Source organism: Bufo gargarizans, chromosome 7 (genome assembly GCF_014858855.1).
Source record: "Bufo gargarizans isolate SCDJY-AF-19 chromosome 7, ASM1485885v1, whole genome shotgun sequence".
In the NCBI taxonomy this organism is placed as follows: Eukaryota; Metazoa; Chordata; class Amphibia; order Anura; family Bufonidae; genus Bufo; species Bufo gargarizans.
This window is the reverse complement of record NC_058086.1, coordinates 98566861-98583903: the sequence shown is the minus strand read 5'-3', so window position 1 is coordinate 98583903 and position 17043 is coordinate 98566861. Positions and strand designations below refer to the sequence as shown.

At 45.4% G+C, this 17043-nt stretch overlaps 1 protein-coding gene across 2 annotated transcripts in view; it reads left to right on the top strand.

Annotated features, from left to right (window-relative positions):
- Positions 1-17043, top strand: part of LOC122943602 (phosphodiesterase 4D interacting protein) — a 1023137-nt gene that overhangs the window by 35455 nt on the left and 970639 nt on the right. For both annotated transcript variants that reach the window (XM_044301472.1, XM_044301474.1), the window contains exon 4: positions 5548-5667. In XM_044301472.1, coding sequence (XP_044157407.1) covers positions 5548-5667 — 120 coding nt within the window. The remainder of the gene's footprint in view (positions 1-5547; positions 5668-17043) is intronic.

Here is a 17043-nt window from a genome sequence, read left to right as displayed (position 1 = left end):
ATCTAGTGGTATATAGTGGAAAATGCAATGCAAAGGTGACAATTGTGGCTTTATTCCCCACACCTGCTGGATATATTCAACGGTTTCTTCCCATAAAGGCTTTAAGCTAGGACAATGCCATAGGCCATGTAACAAGTTAGCTTTTTGCTGTAGGCATTTGGGGCACCGTCTCAAATAATGTGCTGGTGCGTCCCTATAAGGGAGATCAAAGGCATACGTTGCCTTGTGAAGGATCCTAAAGTGCATCTCCCTCCACGTTTCACTGGCTATTGCCTGTCTCACTCTCTCCATCCCTTCTCTCAGCCTGGAAGTGACTGTGTCGCCCCCTAACTCTTCCTCCCACCTCTTATATACTTTCTCACCTAATGGGGTAGATAGAATATTCTGCATTCGCCTGTAGAGATCAGATAATGAACAATTCTGAGTTCCCACCAGGGCCCCAAACCAGGCTAATCTCTCAGTCACCTAATTTCGCTGACTGGGCCACACAATAGGAATGTATTTGCTTGTATGACAAAAAATGGGAAGCAGGGATCTGGTACTTGGATTGAACAGCAGGCCATGAGAGGAGTTTAGCACCAGCAGGTGTTGTAATGTGAGTATCCCTTTACTCTTCCACAGCTGGAATAGGCTCGATCACCTGCCTTCCTGGAATGCTGGGAGAGTCCACAATGGCATATATGGAAAGATGTACATGGGTAGTTTATATAATTTTCGTATATTCCGCCACGCAGCCAGGGTATCCCTCAGGACTACATAGCACTTGAGCGGTATAGGGAGATCTCTCACTCTAGTGTGCAAAAGAGCTACTAAATCCCAGGGTGCTACCAATTCGCTCTCCAGGGGAGTATTAGAAAAATCTGAGGTCCCTCTCAGCCAGTCCCTGGCATGCCTAAACAAGGAGGCCAAATTTTATCTTCTGATAGACGGCATCTGGAGTCCACCCTCCCATTTGGTGAGTCACAGTTTGTCATATGCAATCCTAGGGCGCTTTCCCTGCCAAAGGAAGCGTACAAATGCCCGTTGGATCCTATTTACATCAATATGTGTTAACAGAAGAGGTATAGTCTGGATGGGATAAAGTAATCTTGCAAAACTCACCATTTTCAAGAGGTGAGCTCTGCCAAAGAGTGATAGGGGTAATTTAACCCACTTGTCCAGCTCTGCCTCTATTTTCCTAATTAAGGGATCATAATTTAACTTATATAGGGAAGATGGGCTCCGTCCTATTTTAATGCCTAGGTAGGTCAAATAGTGTGGTACCACTTCCACTCCACATAAGTCATGTTGTAGCTGAGTTTGAGGTCCCCCCTTATCTAGGTATAGTAATTGGCTCTTGGTGACATTTATTTTATAACCCGTAGTCCCCCCCAAAATATTCAAAGGTGTCTAGGATCTTTTGAAAGTGAAAGTGAAAGTGTGGAAAGTCTATAAATAACAGTATATCGTCAGCAAAACAAATTAATTTAAGCTCTTTCCTTCTTATCCGGATCCCTTTAAAAATGTCAGATTGGATCAGGTATTGCACGAGTGGTTCCAGAGCCAGATTAAAAAGAAGGGGGGATAGAGGGCAGCCCTGCCTCGTCCCCCTGCCAAGCCAGAAAGAGCCCGACAGAAAGCCAGGTGTGCTGATCTGAGCTTGTGGAGCTTGATGTATATTCTCTATCAATGATTTAAAGGGTCCCTCTATACCAAAGGCAGCCAAGGATCTCCATAGCTAGTTCCAGTTTACAGTGTCAAATGCTTTTTCCGCATCGACAGACAACAAGGCAGGGCTCCCTCCATAGTAATTAGGGCTATGATGGATATAATCCTGCGCAACCAAAACCGATCTGATATTTGTCACCGCCGCCCTACCTTTAATGAATCCCACTTGGTGTGGCCCTATAAGATGCAGCATATATTGCGCTAATCTATTAGTTAGCAATTTGGTCAGTATTTTAAGGTCTTGATTAATCAAGGAAATTGGCCGGTATGAGGCAGGCTGTTCTACATCTTTTTCTGGCTTAGGGATGAGTTTGATATGTGCTAAGTTCCCAGACGGCATGATACCCCGTCCTTCCAGGCAGTTATTGAACATTGAAGTTAGAAAGGGGGTAATTTCCTCCTGGAGTCCTTTATAAAAGTCTGCTCCAAACCCATCTGGACCCGGGGCTTTCCCATTTGAAAGTGATTTTATAGTAGTTTTGACCTCATCTTCCGTAATCTGTGCGTTAAGATGGGCACGCATTTCTTCTGTAAGACGCGGGAGCGAGGTCTTAGATAAAAGTGCCTCAGCTCTGTTGTCATCATGTTCTGTTTGACTGTACAAAGTAGCATAGAATTGCCCAAAGCAGTCTACTATTTCCTTTGGGTCTGTAATCTTATTTCCTAATGTATTTACTATGCACCTGATACTGGCATTGGATACACAAGGCTTAGCTAAATTAGATAACATCTTTCCTGCCTTGTTTCCAAATTTAAATAGGTGTGCCGTCTTATATCTACGGTTAGTCTTGTACTCTGCTCTATATAAAAGTCATAATTGTGTTTAGCTGTGACCCATTGAGTTTTATTAAGTTCCGTTGGGTTGGCTAGGAAGGCCGTGTATTTACTCCGTACCTCTTCTGTCGCTATGCACAATTTCTGAGCCAGTTCTTTCTTTTTGGCTGCGGTATATGAAATTATTCGCCCTCTAATAACTGCTTTGGCCGTGTCCCAAAATAAGGTGTGGTTATCTTGGTGCTCCCCGTTGGTAGTTACAAAATCCCACCACCACCCTTTTAATTGAAGGAGAAATTCCTCATCTGTGGCTAAATAGCTAGGCATACGCCATATGTAGTCTGTACCTCTAGGTATAGTCTCCAAAAGGGACAGAGACACCGGGGCATGATCAGATATTAGCATATCTAGTATCTCTGCTCTCTGCACTCTCCCCGTCAGTCTTGGTGAAATCAGTGCATAGTCTATTCTAGACCAAGACTGATGAGCAGAAGACAAATGGGTATACTCCCGTTCCGTTGGGTTCAAATGCCTCCATATATCTATCAGGGTAGGGGACTGCAAAAAGGGTTCAAGCGTCATTCTCTGCACAGTTGTTCCCCGCCGCTGCAAATTTGCAGCAATCACCAGCCTGCAGTCCTCCTGAATATTGTGGACTGCGTTCAGGTCTCACATCAGTATCGTATTTCCCGGACCCTCTTGCAAGACTTTCAATTCCAGCTCAGAAAAGAAACTAGGTTTCAAAGAATTGGGTCCATAAACATTAAACAGTGTCAGCCTGCCTACATCCGTATCTAAATCAAGTTTCAGTAGTCTGCCCTTATCATCTCTGTCAGTCGATAAAACATCACATCTAAGCTTCTTATGTATTAAGATCATCACCCCGCTCTTCTCCCATCTGAAGGGGAGCCATGGACTTGTCCCACCCACATGCGTTGCATGCGCCAAAAATCAGCCTCCCCAGGTGTGTTTCCTGAATCAATGCTATATCAGCATGCAGTTTCTTGAGGTGACATAAAACCATAATCCTTTTATGAGGGGATCTCAACCCTCTTACATTCCAAGAAATTAATTTCATAATTTAAGCTGGATATATGGTACCGGAAAAAAATTACCTGTGGGAGGCTGATTCTCGATAGGTGGTGATTCAGAAAGCCCTCGAGTGGTACTGCAAATCATGACATCATATAAAACCGCAAACATAATCCCCCCTCCCAACCTAACCCCTGTGAACATAGGAACATACTCTTCTCTGAGAGACTAGAGAGTGTTCAACCAGCAAAGCAAAACTTCAATAGACTTCCCTTTTTTAGCCCCGACCTGGGCTGGATCGCTGCAGTTCCTCTGCCCAGAGTCCATCTTCTCAAATATTTTCCTCAACTAACGCCCTTCACTCCCCGGACGTGAACACATACATACAGATACACTTGACAACCTTTTCCCCCTTCACTAAACATACTCAGTCCATGAAAATGATTTCTTACATAGTCCTTTCCACGCGTGAGTCGCTCGCCTTATTATGACTTTCTGCAGTCGCCGTTCCTCGTGGTCCCCATACGGTGCAGTGTGGTTATCCCCATTCCGGGCTGGAGGCAGGATCTCCCCTCCGTCTCGGAGATACTGCAGGCAACACTGATGACCGCTTGTTACGCACATTCTCCAAGTGGCTTCCTCGTGGCGATGTATTTCCTCCACTAGGTGACCCCATGGTTAGATCACTTGGTGAGTCGCAGTTTTCTAGGGCGTCCGCTGCATCAATGGGTGTGAGGAAAGTGTCCACTCTGCCATCTTTCCTGAAAACTCTCAGTATCGCCGGGTAAATCAGCGCGAATTTTATCTTTTTGTGGACTAGCTGGGTACATATTTGGGAGAAAGCTCTCCTCTTCCTGGAAACTTCCATGGAATAGTCCCCAAAAATTAATATCTGGTGCCCACGCAGTTTAAGCGGCTGTTTTAGCCGTCTATATTTGTGCAATATGGCTTCCTTGTCTGCGAATTTAAGGTATTTCACTATTGTTGTTCTGGGCCTCCTCGATGGTTCGGCCTCCATGTTGTCCTGTGGTGGGCCAATTCTATGTGCCCTCTCGACCGTTGCTGGGGTCTGAAGGCCCAGCGCTTGTGGCAGTTCATCGGAGCATATGTGAGCTAACTGGTGAGCTGGGTATGAGCTTTGTCCAGCTCGTCTTCCATAATGCCCATTCTTTGCCCCAGGTCTTGTACCTGCGCTGTATGCTGGGTCACCGTAGCTTACAGCTGCTGTAAGGAAGTTGCTATCGTGGCTTCCAGTGTGGCCTTTATGTCCGGCGCCAGCAATTTTACCACAGCTATGGGCATTTCTTTGCGGGAGGATTCCAGACCTCCAATCTGTTGAACGCCATCCAGCTGTGTATGTATTAACTCTTCCGTCTCTTGCGGCTGGGAGGGTTGGAAGGACGAGCGCGTCGTCCTCTTCTTAGCGTCGGCCATCTTGCCCTTCTGGACCTCCGACAGGTCACGCGGCGGGAGAGGTGAGCTGGCCAGCGGGGTGCCACTGCGCACTACGAATTTCTCCATCAACCTCCCTTTAGGTCGGGTAGGTAATTAGTCGGGGTGGTGAAGCCCCGGGTCTCGGCTACACCCGCTGTTAAAGTCCAGGGAGACGGAGCTCTTTCTTCTCACCTCCTTACATAGGCGTGCCGGAACCGGAAGTCAACTCAAGTGTTTTTTCGCTTTTAGTAGAAAAAAATGAATTATGAAACTGCATGTGACACACATTTATTATGTATTTATCTTACTTATACAGCGCAGACTATTCTACAGCGGGTGACAGCCATCATTATTGCTTCCTGTCCCCCAGTGGCGCACACAATCCCCCCCCCCCCCCCCAAACAGTTTGTCTTTGATATATGATCACTGATGAACTAAAATTCCACATATGTCCAATATGTGGAATTTTAGTTGATCAGTGATTGAGACTCAACCATTGATACTGTCTGTTGATTGTGCTTTATTTGAAATAATGTTGACGGCCTCTAGTGGTGAATGTGTTTTCACATAATAATGTACCCTTTTGTTTCTGCAATATAGAAATTACAGGAATTTCAGCATCAGCTGACAAGCAATTTAAATAATGCTGAAGAACTAACACACAATCAAGAATGTCTGTTGCAAAGCCTAAGGGATTCACTTCAGAGCAGAGACAATGAGGTGGGTCATTTCCTGACAGGCATTTTCCAAGGAAAGGACATTTTTATGAAGATATTGGGAGTAATTTGATTATGATTGCTTTCAGTTCCTCCTGTGTTCGTCTGAATTTTGATAATATTTGAAACATATGCTAACACATATAAACGCCAGGGTATCCAGATAATTGCGCAAAGATAATTTCACAATATTTATAATACCTGCAAAATACATGTAAAAAGTCACTTCGGTCACTACAGTACTGATAATGATTAAAGGGGTTCTCCGGGAATTATTTCAAATGGCCGCCGGCAACCTGTCCTAGAATGTGAGCAGGACTGGTTGCCTCCACTTACAGAGTTACCTAGGAAGGGATGAGGGGGAAGGGCCTCACTACATATTACACTCTGGCACTTGTATATACTACATATTAGTGAGTTTTCCTGTCAAGCTGCTCAGCTATGATGGCATATCATAGTGAGGAACACATCATTACCATCCATTGAAGAGCAGTGTCTAGACAAATCTGAAAGTAGTGGCAACCAGTCCTACTCTGTAATGACCGGCAACACGCACAGGGAGGAAAAAGGGAAAGTCCTGCCCAAGGGAGAGGGAAAGGTGGTGACCCCTAACTCTCCTTGCGGCTGGCACCTGACTGCCCTGACGTCCCTAGACGGGTTCCTCACCCGTGCGGCGATCACGTGCCTAAACCCTGGCTTTCCCTGAAATGAACCCTAGATAATGAACAGGCCGGTGGGATCGCTAGTCCTCACCACTGCACTAAGAGGGAAACACCAGGGAGAGGACAGACAAACACAGACAAACACAAACACCCAGGTGGACGACAACAACTGTCCACAAAGGTCCAACAGGGATCCGGAGGGTAGCGTTCTAAAGCAACAATCAGAGAACGCAGCAACACAGCTCCAGTGGGTCAGAATAGATGTCCAGGCAGGAAGCTCTATATCTGGCAACCAGAGAAGTGTGAGAGGGGAATATAAGGAGGATTGGGAGTGCTGGACAAGGAACAGCTGAGAGAAGGAGCTACGGATCCCTGAGTGAGCCAAAAGGGTTTGCAAAGCAAACCCAGAAAGCTACAATAAGGAAACATCCCTATCTTACATAGAGCGTGCAGCCAACCGCTGCGACCTCCTGACCCCAGGTACAACGGAGTCAGGCGTGGCTCTTGACACCCTCGTAACAGTACCCCCCTCTCTACGAGGGGCCTCTGGACACTCAGGACCAGGTCTCTCAGGATAAGAGGCATGAAAAATCCGAAACTAGCCTGTCGGCATTTACCTCAGACGCAGGAACCCACATTCTTTCCTCGGGACCATAACCTCTCCAGTGCACCAGATATTGGAGAGAGCGGCGGACCCGACGAGAATTAATAATTTTGGATATCTGAAATTCTAAATTACCATCCACGACAACAGGAGGGGGTGGCAGCGGTGACGGTTCTAGAGGTGGAACATATTTTTTGAGTAACGACTTATGAAAGACATTATGGATTTTAAAAGTCTGAGGTAACTCCAGGCGAAAAGCCACGGGGTTGATGATGGCTACAATCTTGTAGGACCCAGTTTCCAAGAGGGAACCTTCAATTTGATATTCCTAGTAGATAACCACACATAGTCATTCACTCCTAGGTCCGGACCTGGCGACCGTCTCTTATCAGCCATGCATTTGTATTTACCTCCCATATTTTTCATGTTAGCTTGCACCTTCTGCCATACCGATGAAAGAGATGACGAAAACCGTTCCTCTTCGGGAACCCCAGAAGACCCCCCCTCTTTGAAAGTAGAGAATTGGGGATGAAAACCATATGCACCAAGAAATGGTGACTTGCCAGTGGATTCCTGACAGCGATTATTTATGGCAAACTCAGCTAAGGGTAAATATGACGACCACAACTCTTGGTTTTCAGACACAAAACATCTTAGATATGTCTCCAGGTTGAGAGGATGGAAAGCTGAGGAAAAGGACAAGTGAACCCCCGAATGGGAACAAAAAGCTTTCCAAAATTTAGAAATAAACTGGGTTTCCCAATCCGAAACAACATGGGAGGGGACCCCGTGAAGCTTCACGATCTCACTGACGAATACCTGAGCAAGAGTTTTAGCATTAGGTAGTGCGGGTAACGCAATGAAGTGTGCCATTTTGCTAAACCTGTCCACTACTACCAAAATAACTGTTTTACCCACAGACAAAGGTAAGTCAGTGATAAAATCCATAGACAGATGTGTCCATGGTCTATTGGGAATGACGAGTGGTAATAGAGACCCTGCAGGACGTGTATGTGAAACTTTTGCGCGCGCACAGGTAGAACAAGAAGACACAAAATCCAATACATCCTGACGCAACCTTGGCCACCAAAAACGACGAGACAATAGCTCCAAGGTTGCTTTACCACCCGGGTGCCCAGCAAGTGCCGAATTATGATGTTCCTTTAATAATTTGAGACGTAGGTTCAACGGTACAAACAATTTCTCTGAGGGGCAAGAGACCGGGGCGTCCCCCTGGGCCTCTAACACCTTCCCCTCCAAAGCAGAGTGTACCGCAGAGACAACCGTTCCTCTTTGAAGAATGGGCACCGGATCACTCACATTACCCCCTCCAGGGAAACTACGAGATAGTGCATCAGCCTTGGTATTTTTTGCCCCAGGACGATAGGTAATCACAAAGTTAAACCTGGTAAAAAATAGCGACCACCTAGCCTGTCTAGGGGTGAGACGCTTAGCTGATTCGAGGTACAGCAGATTTTTGTGGTCCGTAAACACAGTGACGGGGTGGACTGCCCCCTCTAAGAAGTGACGCCACTCCTCAAACGCAAGTTTAATAGCTAACAGTTCCCTATTGCCAATATCGTAGTTCTGTTCTGCTGCAGATAGTTTTTTAGAAAAGAAAGCACAAGGACGCCATTTGCCAGGAGACGGACCCTGAGACAGTACAGCCCCCACTCCCACCTCTGATGCATCGACTTCAACAATAAAAGGCTGGGAGACATCAGGTTGGACTAGTACAGGTGCTGAGGTAAACCTCTCTTTTAGAGAGGAAAAAGCAACTTTAGCGGCGTCAGACCATTTAGAAATATCAGTCCCCTTCCTAGTCATGTCAGTAAGGGGTTTTACGATCACCGAATAATTTTTAATGAATTTCCTATAGAAATTTGCGAAGCCCAAGAACCGTTGTATTGCTTTGAGGTTCTCAGGAAGATCCCAATCCAAAATTGCCTGGACCTTCCTAGGATCCATACGGAAACCTGACGCAGATAAATAATAACCTAGGAATTGTATCTCCTGAACGGCAAAAACACATTTTTCAATTTTAGCAATATAATTCATTCGTCCGTAGGACCTGTAGTAATTGTCTGACATGCTCCTCATGTGTTCTCAGATCAGACGAATAAATTAAGATATCATCTAGGTATATTACCACAAACCTGCCGATTAGATGACTAAAAATTTCATTAACGAAATGTTGAAAGACGGCAGGAGCATTGGTCAGGCCGAAAGGTATAACTAGATTTTCATAATGCCCCTCAGGGGTGTTAAAAGCTGTTTTCCACTCATCCCCCTCTTTAATACGAATCAGATTGTAGGCCCCCCTAAGATCGAGTTTGGAGAACCACCTAGCACCCGCAATCTGGTTAAACAGGTCAGGAATGAGAGGAAGAGGGTATGGGTCTCGGATGGTTATCCGATTTAATTCACGAAAATCTAGGCAAGGACGCAGGCCCCCATCTTTCTTTTTAACGAAGAAAAACCCTGCAGCCACGGGTGAAGAAGAGGGTCTGATGTGTCCCTTAGCCAAACTCTCGGAGATATAATCCTTCATGGCTTGTCTCTCTGGACCTGAAAGATTATATAACCTGGTCTTTGCGCCGGGAATAAGGTTAACCGGGCAATCATAAGGACGATTGTGCGGAACCAACCAGGGAAGACCCAGCACTACCGGAGCGGGAAGCCCCTCCAGAACAAAACATGAGAGCATCTCGTTATGGTGATCCCCTACCTGAAGGTGTAAATTATGAACAATGTGGGTGAGATTTCTCTGAGACAGAGGAGCAGAATCAATAGCAAATATGGGAATAGGTCTCTGTAGTGTACAGAGAGACAAACCCATAGTGCGGGCAAAATGTGCATCTATCAAATTTACCCCTGCTCCACTGTCTAGAAAGAAAGAAATAGTCTCTGTCTTATCACCAAAAACAATAACCGCTGGCAACACAAATTGTGATATACGTATGGAGGAAACGTATACCCCCCGGCTGACATCCTCCACACAGCCTGGGGTTAGTAGTTTTCCGACGTTTTTTTGTTTCTGAGGAAAGAAGGACAGACATTAATGAAATGACCCCTCTCCCCACAAAAAAACAAACCCCACGCCTACGGCAAACCACAGGAGGACGGACCTGACGAGTAGTTCCTCCTAGCTGCATAGGCTCGTCTAAGTCCGTACAGACTAACTGCTGCTTGGGAGGGGTTACCAATGGCTCCGGTTTTTTCAACCTGTCCCTAAGGCGTCTATCTATACGGATAGAAAGGGACATAACTGCATCAAGGGAAAAGGGGGTCTCATACAATGCAAGCGCATCCTTAACCCTTTCAGATAACCCAGAGCAGAACTGACTCCTGAGAGCCAGGTCGTTCCATTGGGTATCCGTAGCCCACCTACGGAAGTCAGAGCAATACTCCTCTACCGGTCGCTCTCCTTGTAGGAGTCTCCGTAATTTTGATTCAGCCAGTGCGACTCGGTCAGGGTCGTCATATATGAGACCCAAGGCCCCGAAAAACTCATCCACTGCCCGAAGCGCCTGAGAATCAGTAGGTAAAGAGAACACCCAGGACTGCGGGTCCCCCTGCAGCAGGGAAATAACCACACCCACCCGCTGTTCTTCATTACCAGAGGAGTAAGGGCGCAGTTTAAAGTATAATTTACAGGCCTCACGGAAAGTCAAAAACTTGTCCCTTCCCCCAGAAAATCTGTCAGAGAGAGGGACCTTGGGTTCCGCAACAACCTGGTTACCAGTAGCAACCGCTGGGCTTGCGGTCAGTTGTAATTGCTGCTGTTGCTGGAGGACCGACGCCTTCAATCCTGCCACCTCCAAAGACAGGCCATGAAATTGTTCGGACAGAGCAGCAATTTGATCCATACTGGATTCTAAGTAGGTAAAAAAGTAAAAAGGGCCAGATATAATGTAATGACCGGCAACACGCACAGGGAGGAAAAAGGGAAAGTCCTGCCCAAGGGAGAGGGAAAGGTGGTGACCCCTAACTCTCCTTGCTGCTGGCACCTGACTGCCCTGACGTCCCTAGACGGGTTCCTCACCCGTGCGGCGATCACGTGCCTAAACCCTGGCTTTCCCTGAAATGAACCCTAGATAATGAACGGGCCGGTGGGATCGCTAGTCCTCACCACTGCACTAAGAGGGAAACACCAGGGAGAGGACAGACAAACACAAACACCCAGGTGGACGACGACAGGGATCCGGAGGGTAGCGTTCTAAAGCAACAATCAGAGAACGCAGCAACACAGCTCCAGTGGGTCAGAATAGATGTCCAGGCAGGAAGCTCTATATCTGGCAACCAGAGAAGTGTGAGAGGGGAATATAAGGAGGATTGGGAGTGCTGGACAAGGAACAGCTGAGAGAAGGAGCTACGGATCCCTGAGTGAGCCAAAAGGGTTTGCAAAGCAAACCCAGAAAGCTACAATAAGGAAACATCCCTATCTTACATAGAGCGTGCAGCCAACCGCTGCGAACTCCTGACCCCGGGTACAACGGAGTCAGGCGTGGCTCTTGACACCCTTGTGACATACTCACATTCTAGGGCCTCATGTACATGACCGTGTGCTGGCAAAATGCACAGGCACCAACCGGATCTGAATCCGATGGGCCGCACCTTAAAAAAGTTGTTCATGCACTACTTTTTTGCAGTGTTGAGCCATGGACAGAAACCCCACTGAAGCACTCCGTAGTGCTTCCATAGGGTTCCATGCTTGTTCTGCACGACCTTCCAGAATGCGGACCCATTCAAGTGACCATCTGTTTGCAGGCTGCAATACAGACACAGCCGGACAAAGGTCGTGTGCATGAGCTCTAAGACAGATTTTTGGTGGCCATTTTAAATCACTCCTGGAGAGCCCCTTTAAAGTCTGCATATAACATGTTACAAAGCAGGAAGAGCTGAGCAGACTATAGTTCTATAGGAAAAATTTTAGTAGAATGTGTAATTTATTCATTTAAACCTCTGTTCTACAGAATCAGATTTGTCATGAATTCCACAAACATTCTTCAAAACAAATCCAAAGTTTTTGTGATTTGGACAAATTGCGCAAATTGATGACTGCTATTAACATTTTAGAATCTGTACACTAGTGAGGAAAATGTCATGTCCCTCAGGTGACTGATGTCAGAAAATCAAGGAGATTGGCTGTGCGTGGAGGAATTTAACAGCCTCCTTGATTTCTCTTGATTCAGTGTTGATAGGGTTAATGGCCACTTCCCTTTTCTCAGCTGCTGCTCAGTGGTCATCATTTCTACCCTTTATAGTCTGACCCCACCCTTCTGACTATGCGGTAGATATAGATTTATTTGGATTTGGCTAAGCTGGTGTGAGGTCATCTCTGGTGTTCCTGTTCTTTCATCTCTACAGAAGTTAAGTGTCGCGTTTGTTTGTATTTGTTATATTCCCTGTTGTTGTATCTGGGTCTGAGGCAGATACTTCCATTCGTCCATCTGGGGAAGAATGGGTTGTCTCTGGTCCTTAACTTATTCCAGGACCTTATAGGGAAATCAGGGACTAGGTATCCTGCATATGAATATTCCTACCTTCAGGGTCTGTTCATATTGATAGGTAATCAGGGCCCTATTTGTGAACTTTGGGTAAGTAGTAAATGTAAATAATTATTTTCCCGTTTATCAAGCAGGTTGTTGAACACCGCCCACTTGATAAGATAGTTATATTCTTTACAGTAACTTGGAGAGGGGTCACAATCTAATAACTCAGAATATTCACAATCATTTTAAGGGCTTCTGTCACCCCACTAAAGTCATTTTTTTTTGGGGGGGGGGCTAGTTAAATTCCTTATACTGTGATATATGAAAATATAATGCTCTTACTTACTTTCCTTCAGCAGTTTCTTCTAAAAATGAACTTTTATAATATGCAAATGAGGTCTCGTGCTGGTAGCCGTTTTTAGAAGAAACTGCTGAAGGAAAGTAAGTAAGAGCATTATATTTTGATATATCGCAGTATAAGGAATTTAACTAGCCCCGCAAAAAATAAATGACTTTAGTGGGGTGACAGAAGCCCTTAAAATGATTGTGAATATTCTGAGTTATTAGATTGTGACCCCTCTCCAAGTTACTGTAAAGAATATAACTATCTTATAAAGTGGGCGGTGTCCAACAACCTGCTTGATAAACGGGAAAATGATTATTTACTTTTACTACTTACCCAAAGTTCACAAATCTTTTGTTAATCTGCCAGTTTGCCTTATTATTTCTGGAATTGGATCACCAGCCCCCATTGCCTCTCCATCAGCCCCCAGTGCACCCTCCTCGGTATTAAAATCATTGGTGGGTAGTGCGCCCCCCCCCCCCCCCCCGGTATTAAAATCATTGGTTTAGTGCGCTCCCCCAGTATTATAATCATTGGTGGGCAGTGCAAGCCCTCCCCCCAGTATTATAATCATTGGTGGGCAGTGCAAGCCCCACCCCAGTATTAAAATAATTGGTGGGCAGTGCAAGCCCCACCCCAGTATTATAATCATTGGTGGGCAGTGCAAGCCCTCCCCCCAGTATTATAATCATTGGTGGGCAGTGCAAGCCCCCCCAGTATTATAATTATTGGTGGGCAGTGCAAGCCCCTCTCAGTATTATAATCATTGGTGGGCATTGCAAGCCCCTCCCAGTATTATAATCATTGGTGGGCATTGCAAGTCCTCCCCCCTAGTATTATAATTATTGGTGGGCAGTGCAAGCCCCCCCCCCGTATTATAATCATTGTTGGGCATTGCAAGCCCCCCCCCCCCCCCCAGTATTATAATCATTGGTGGGCAGTGCAAGCCCCTCACAGTATTATAATCATTGGTGGACATTGCAAGCCCCCCCCCAGTATTATAATCATTGGTGAGCAGTGCAAGCCCTCCCCCCAGTATTATAATCATTGGTGGGCAGTGCAAGCCCCCCCAGTATTATAATTATTGGTGGGCAGTGTAAGCCCCTCCCAGTATTATAATCATTGGTGGGCATTGCAAGCCCCCCCCAGTATTATAATCATTGGTGGGCAGTGCGCCCTCCCCCAAACCCCTGCCACGCCAACCTTGGTGGCAGTTCCAATCGGAGTCCCAGCAGTGTAATGCTGGGGCTCTAATCAGTTACCATGGCAGCTAGGACGCTACTGAAGTCCTGGCTGCCATGGTCAGTTAGTCAGCACAGCATACTTACATGCGCTGTGGCCCCCCGACGCTCCTTCTTCTTGTCGAAACTGCCGCTGCCACCAATGATAGGGGAGGGATCGGGGAGGGGGGAAGGCCGCTCTCTATCGTACACAGATGATTTTATTTTATTTTTTTAATCCTCAGCCGGCGGCCCAGGCCCCTAATGGCGTAGTGCCCCATAGCCATTGCTATGGCTGCTATAGTGATCCCTACGCCACTACACTGAACCGTCACTGACTTGCATCCCTTCAAAAGGCCTGTCAATGGTGCAGTGACTGTAGCAAAATTGGGGACAAACCTCATATAGTACCCCACCATACCCAGGAACGACTTTACTTGCCTGCCGACTAGTGACAGGTCAGGGCCAATTCCTAATTGCCTCAGTTTTGTTCACCTGAGGTTTGATAATTTTGCACCCAATTACATACCCCAGGTATTTGGTCTCTTCTAACTCTATGAAGCACTTTTTTGAATTAGCGGTTAAGTCAGCCTTCCTAAGCGAGTCCACTACAGTGGTAAAACACTCGGTAACACTGACATGGAAAAGGATCTAGGAATTTTAATAAACAGCAAACTAAGCTGCAAAAACCAGTGTCAGGCAGCTGCTGCCAAGGCCAATAAGATAATGGGTTGCATCAGAAGGGGCATAGATTCCCGTGATAAGAACATAGTCCTACCACTTTACAAATCGCTAGTCAGACCACACATGGAGTACTGTGTACAGTTCTGGGCTCCTGTAAACAAGGCAGACATAGCAGAGCTGGAGAAGGTCCAGAGGAGGGCATCTAAAGTAATAACTGGAATGGGGCAACTACAGTACCCTGAAAGATTATTAAAATTAGGGCTTTAGAAAAAAAGACGACTGAGGGGAGATCTAATTAATATGTATAAATATATCAGGGGTCAGTACAGAGATCTATCCCATCAGCTATTTATCCCCAGGACTGTGACTGTGACGAGGGGACATCCTCTGCGTCTGGAGGAAAGAAGGTTTGTACACAAACATAGAAAAGGATTCTTTACGGTAAGAGCAGTGAGACTATGGAACTCTCTGCCTGAGGAGGTGGTGATGGTGAGTACAATAAAGGAATTCAAGAGAGGCCTGGATGTATTTCTGGAGCTTAATAATATTACAGGCTATAGCTACTAGAGAGGGGCCGTTGATCCAGGGAGTTATTCTGATTGCCTGATTGGAGTCGGGAAGGAATTTTTTATTCCCCTAAAGTGGGGAAAATTGGCTTCTACCTCATAGTTTTTTTTGCATTCCTCTGGATCAACTTGCCGGATAACAGGCCGAACTGGATGGACAAATGTCTTTTTCCGGCCTTATGTACTATGTTACTATGTTACAGCCTGTATTTTAGGTAAGTGACTTTCCCAGTCAGTGCTGTGGATAATGATATTGTCCAGGTACGCCGAAGTGTACCGACGATGTGGATGGAGTACAATGTCCATTAGCCTTTGAAACGTGGTGGGAGTGCCATGTAGACCAAAGGGTAATACCTTGTACAGCCCCTCTGGCGTGATGAAAGTTTTTTTGCTTGGCAGCCTCCATCAAGGGTACCTGCCAGTACCCTTTGGTGAGGTTCAACACAGAAAAATATCTGGGGGGGGGGTAGTGGTGCTAGATAAGGTAGACTATAATGCCGAAATGCAGAAAATCCTGAGTGACAAAAATATGTATAAGAAATTGTAAAATGATCCGGTCATTGAATATAAGAGGCAACTAAAAATATTCCTTGATAGAGGGTTAGCTCAGGGGGTCCTGAATCAAAAGGAATATCAATATCTAAATAATGTGTACCCCAAAACTCCTACTATATACTATTTACCAAAGGTGCATAAAGATGCAGAGCGCCCCCCTGGGAGACCGATAGTCTCTGGTATCGACTCAATTACTAGCCGCGTATCAGAGTACATAGATATTTTCCTACAGAGGTATGTGACCAATACTCCATCTTATTTAAGCGATACAGGACATATACTGGAACTCCTGAAAGAGGTTGATAATATCCCAGACAATACCTTTTTGATGACTCTTGATGTCACATCATTATATACTATGATACCGAATAATATCAGCATGGAAGCAGTTAGATTTTATTTGGATGGTGATGAGCAGATGAGTGAAGAACGGAAAACATTTATCCTAGACTGCATACAATACTGTTTGGGACACAATTATTTTTGGTACGATGATTATTATTTTTTACAAGTTTCTGGTGTGGCGATGGGTGCAAAATTCGCACCCAGTTTCGCCAACCTCTTTATGGCATATTGGGAGCATTTTACTATCTCCCCCGCCCTAAAGAGAGATACCGAGTATGGCAGTCTGCGATTTTGGAAAAGATATATTGATGACTGCATCGGTATCTGGCATGGTACTGAAAAGGGATTATTCAATTTTATTTCACACATTAATTCGAATGCATGGAATGTAAAATTCACTGAAGACAACAGTAGAGATACCATTCATTTTCTGGACCTTGAGATTAGGCTAGAATAAGGTAAAATTATAACCAAAACTTACTTCAAGCCGACTGACCGTAATGGGTATATAGAGAGGAGTAGTTGTCACTATAAGCCTTGGTTATGCAATGTACCGAAAGGACAGCTACAACGTATCAGAAGGAACTGTACTAACATAGAAGATTATGAAAAACAGAGCAACATCTTTATAGATCGGTTAATCGAAAAAGGGTATGAAAGGGAAACATTGTATAATCAGAGGGAAGAAGTGAAACTAGATAATTATAAAACTAAAAATAAGGATCCTAGCGAACACACAGAACAGATAAGGGATAAATACCAATTCGCCTTTTCCACTTCTTTTTGTACTATCTGCCCCCAAATTAGGAAGATTATTCACCAAAATTGGAATGTCCTGAAAAATGACCGGATCATTGGAGATCTCATCCCAAAAAAACCTCTGTTTATTTTTAAGAGAGCCCCCAC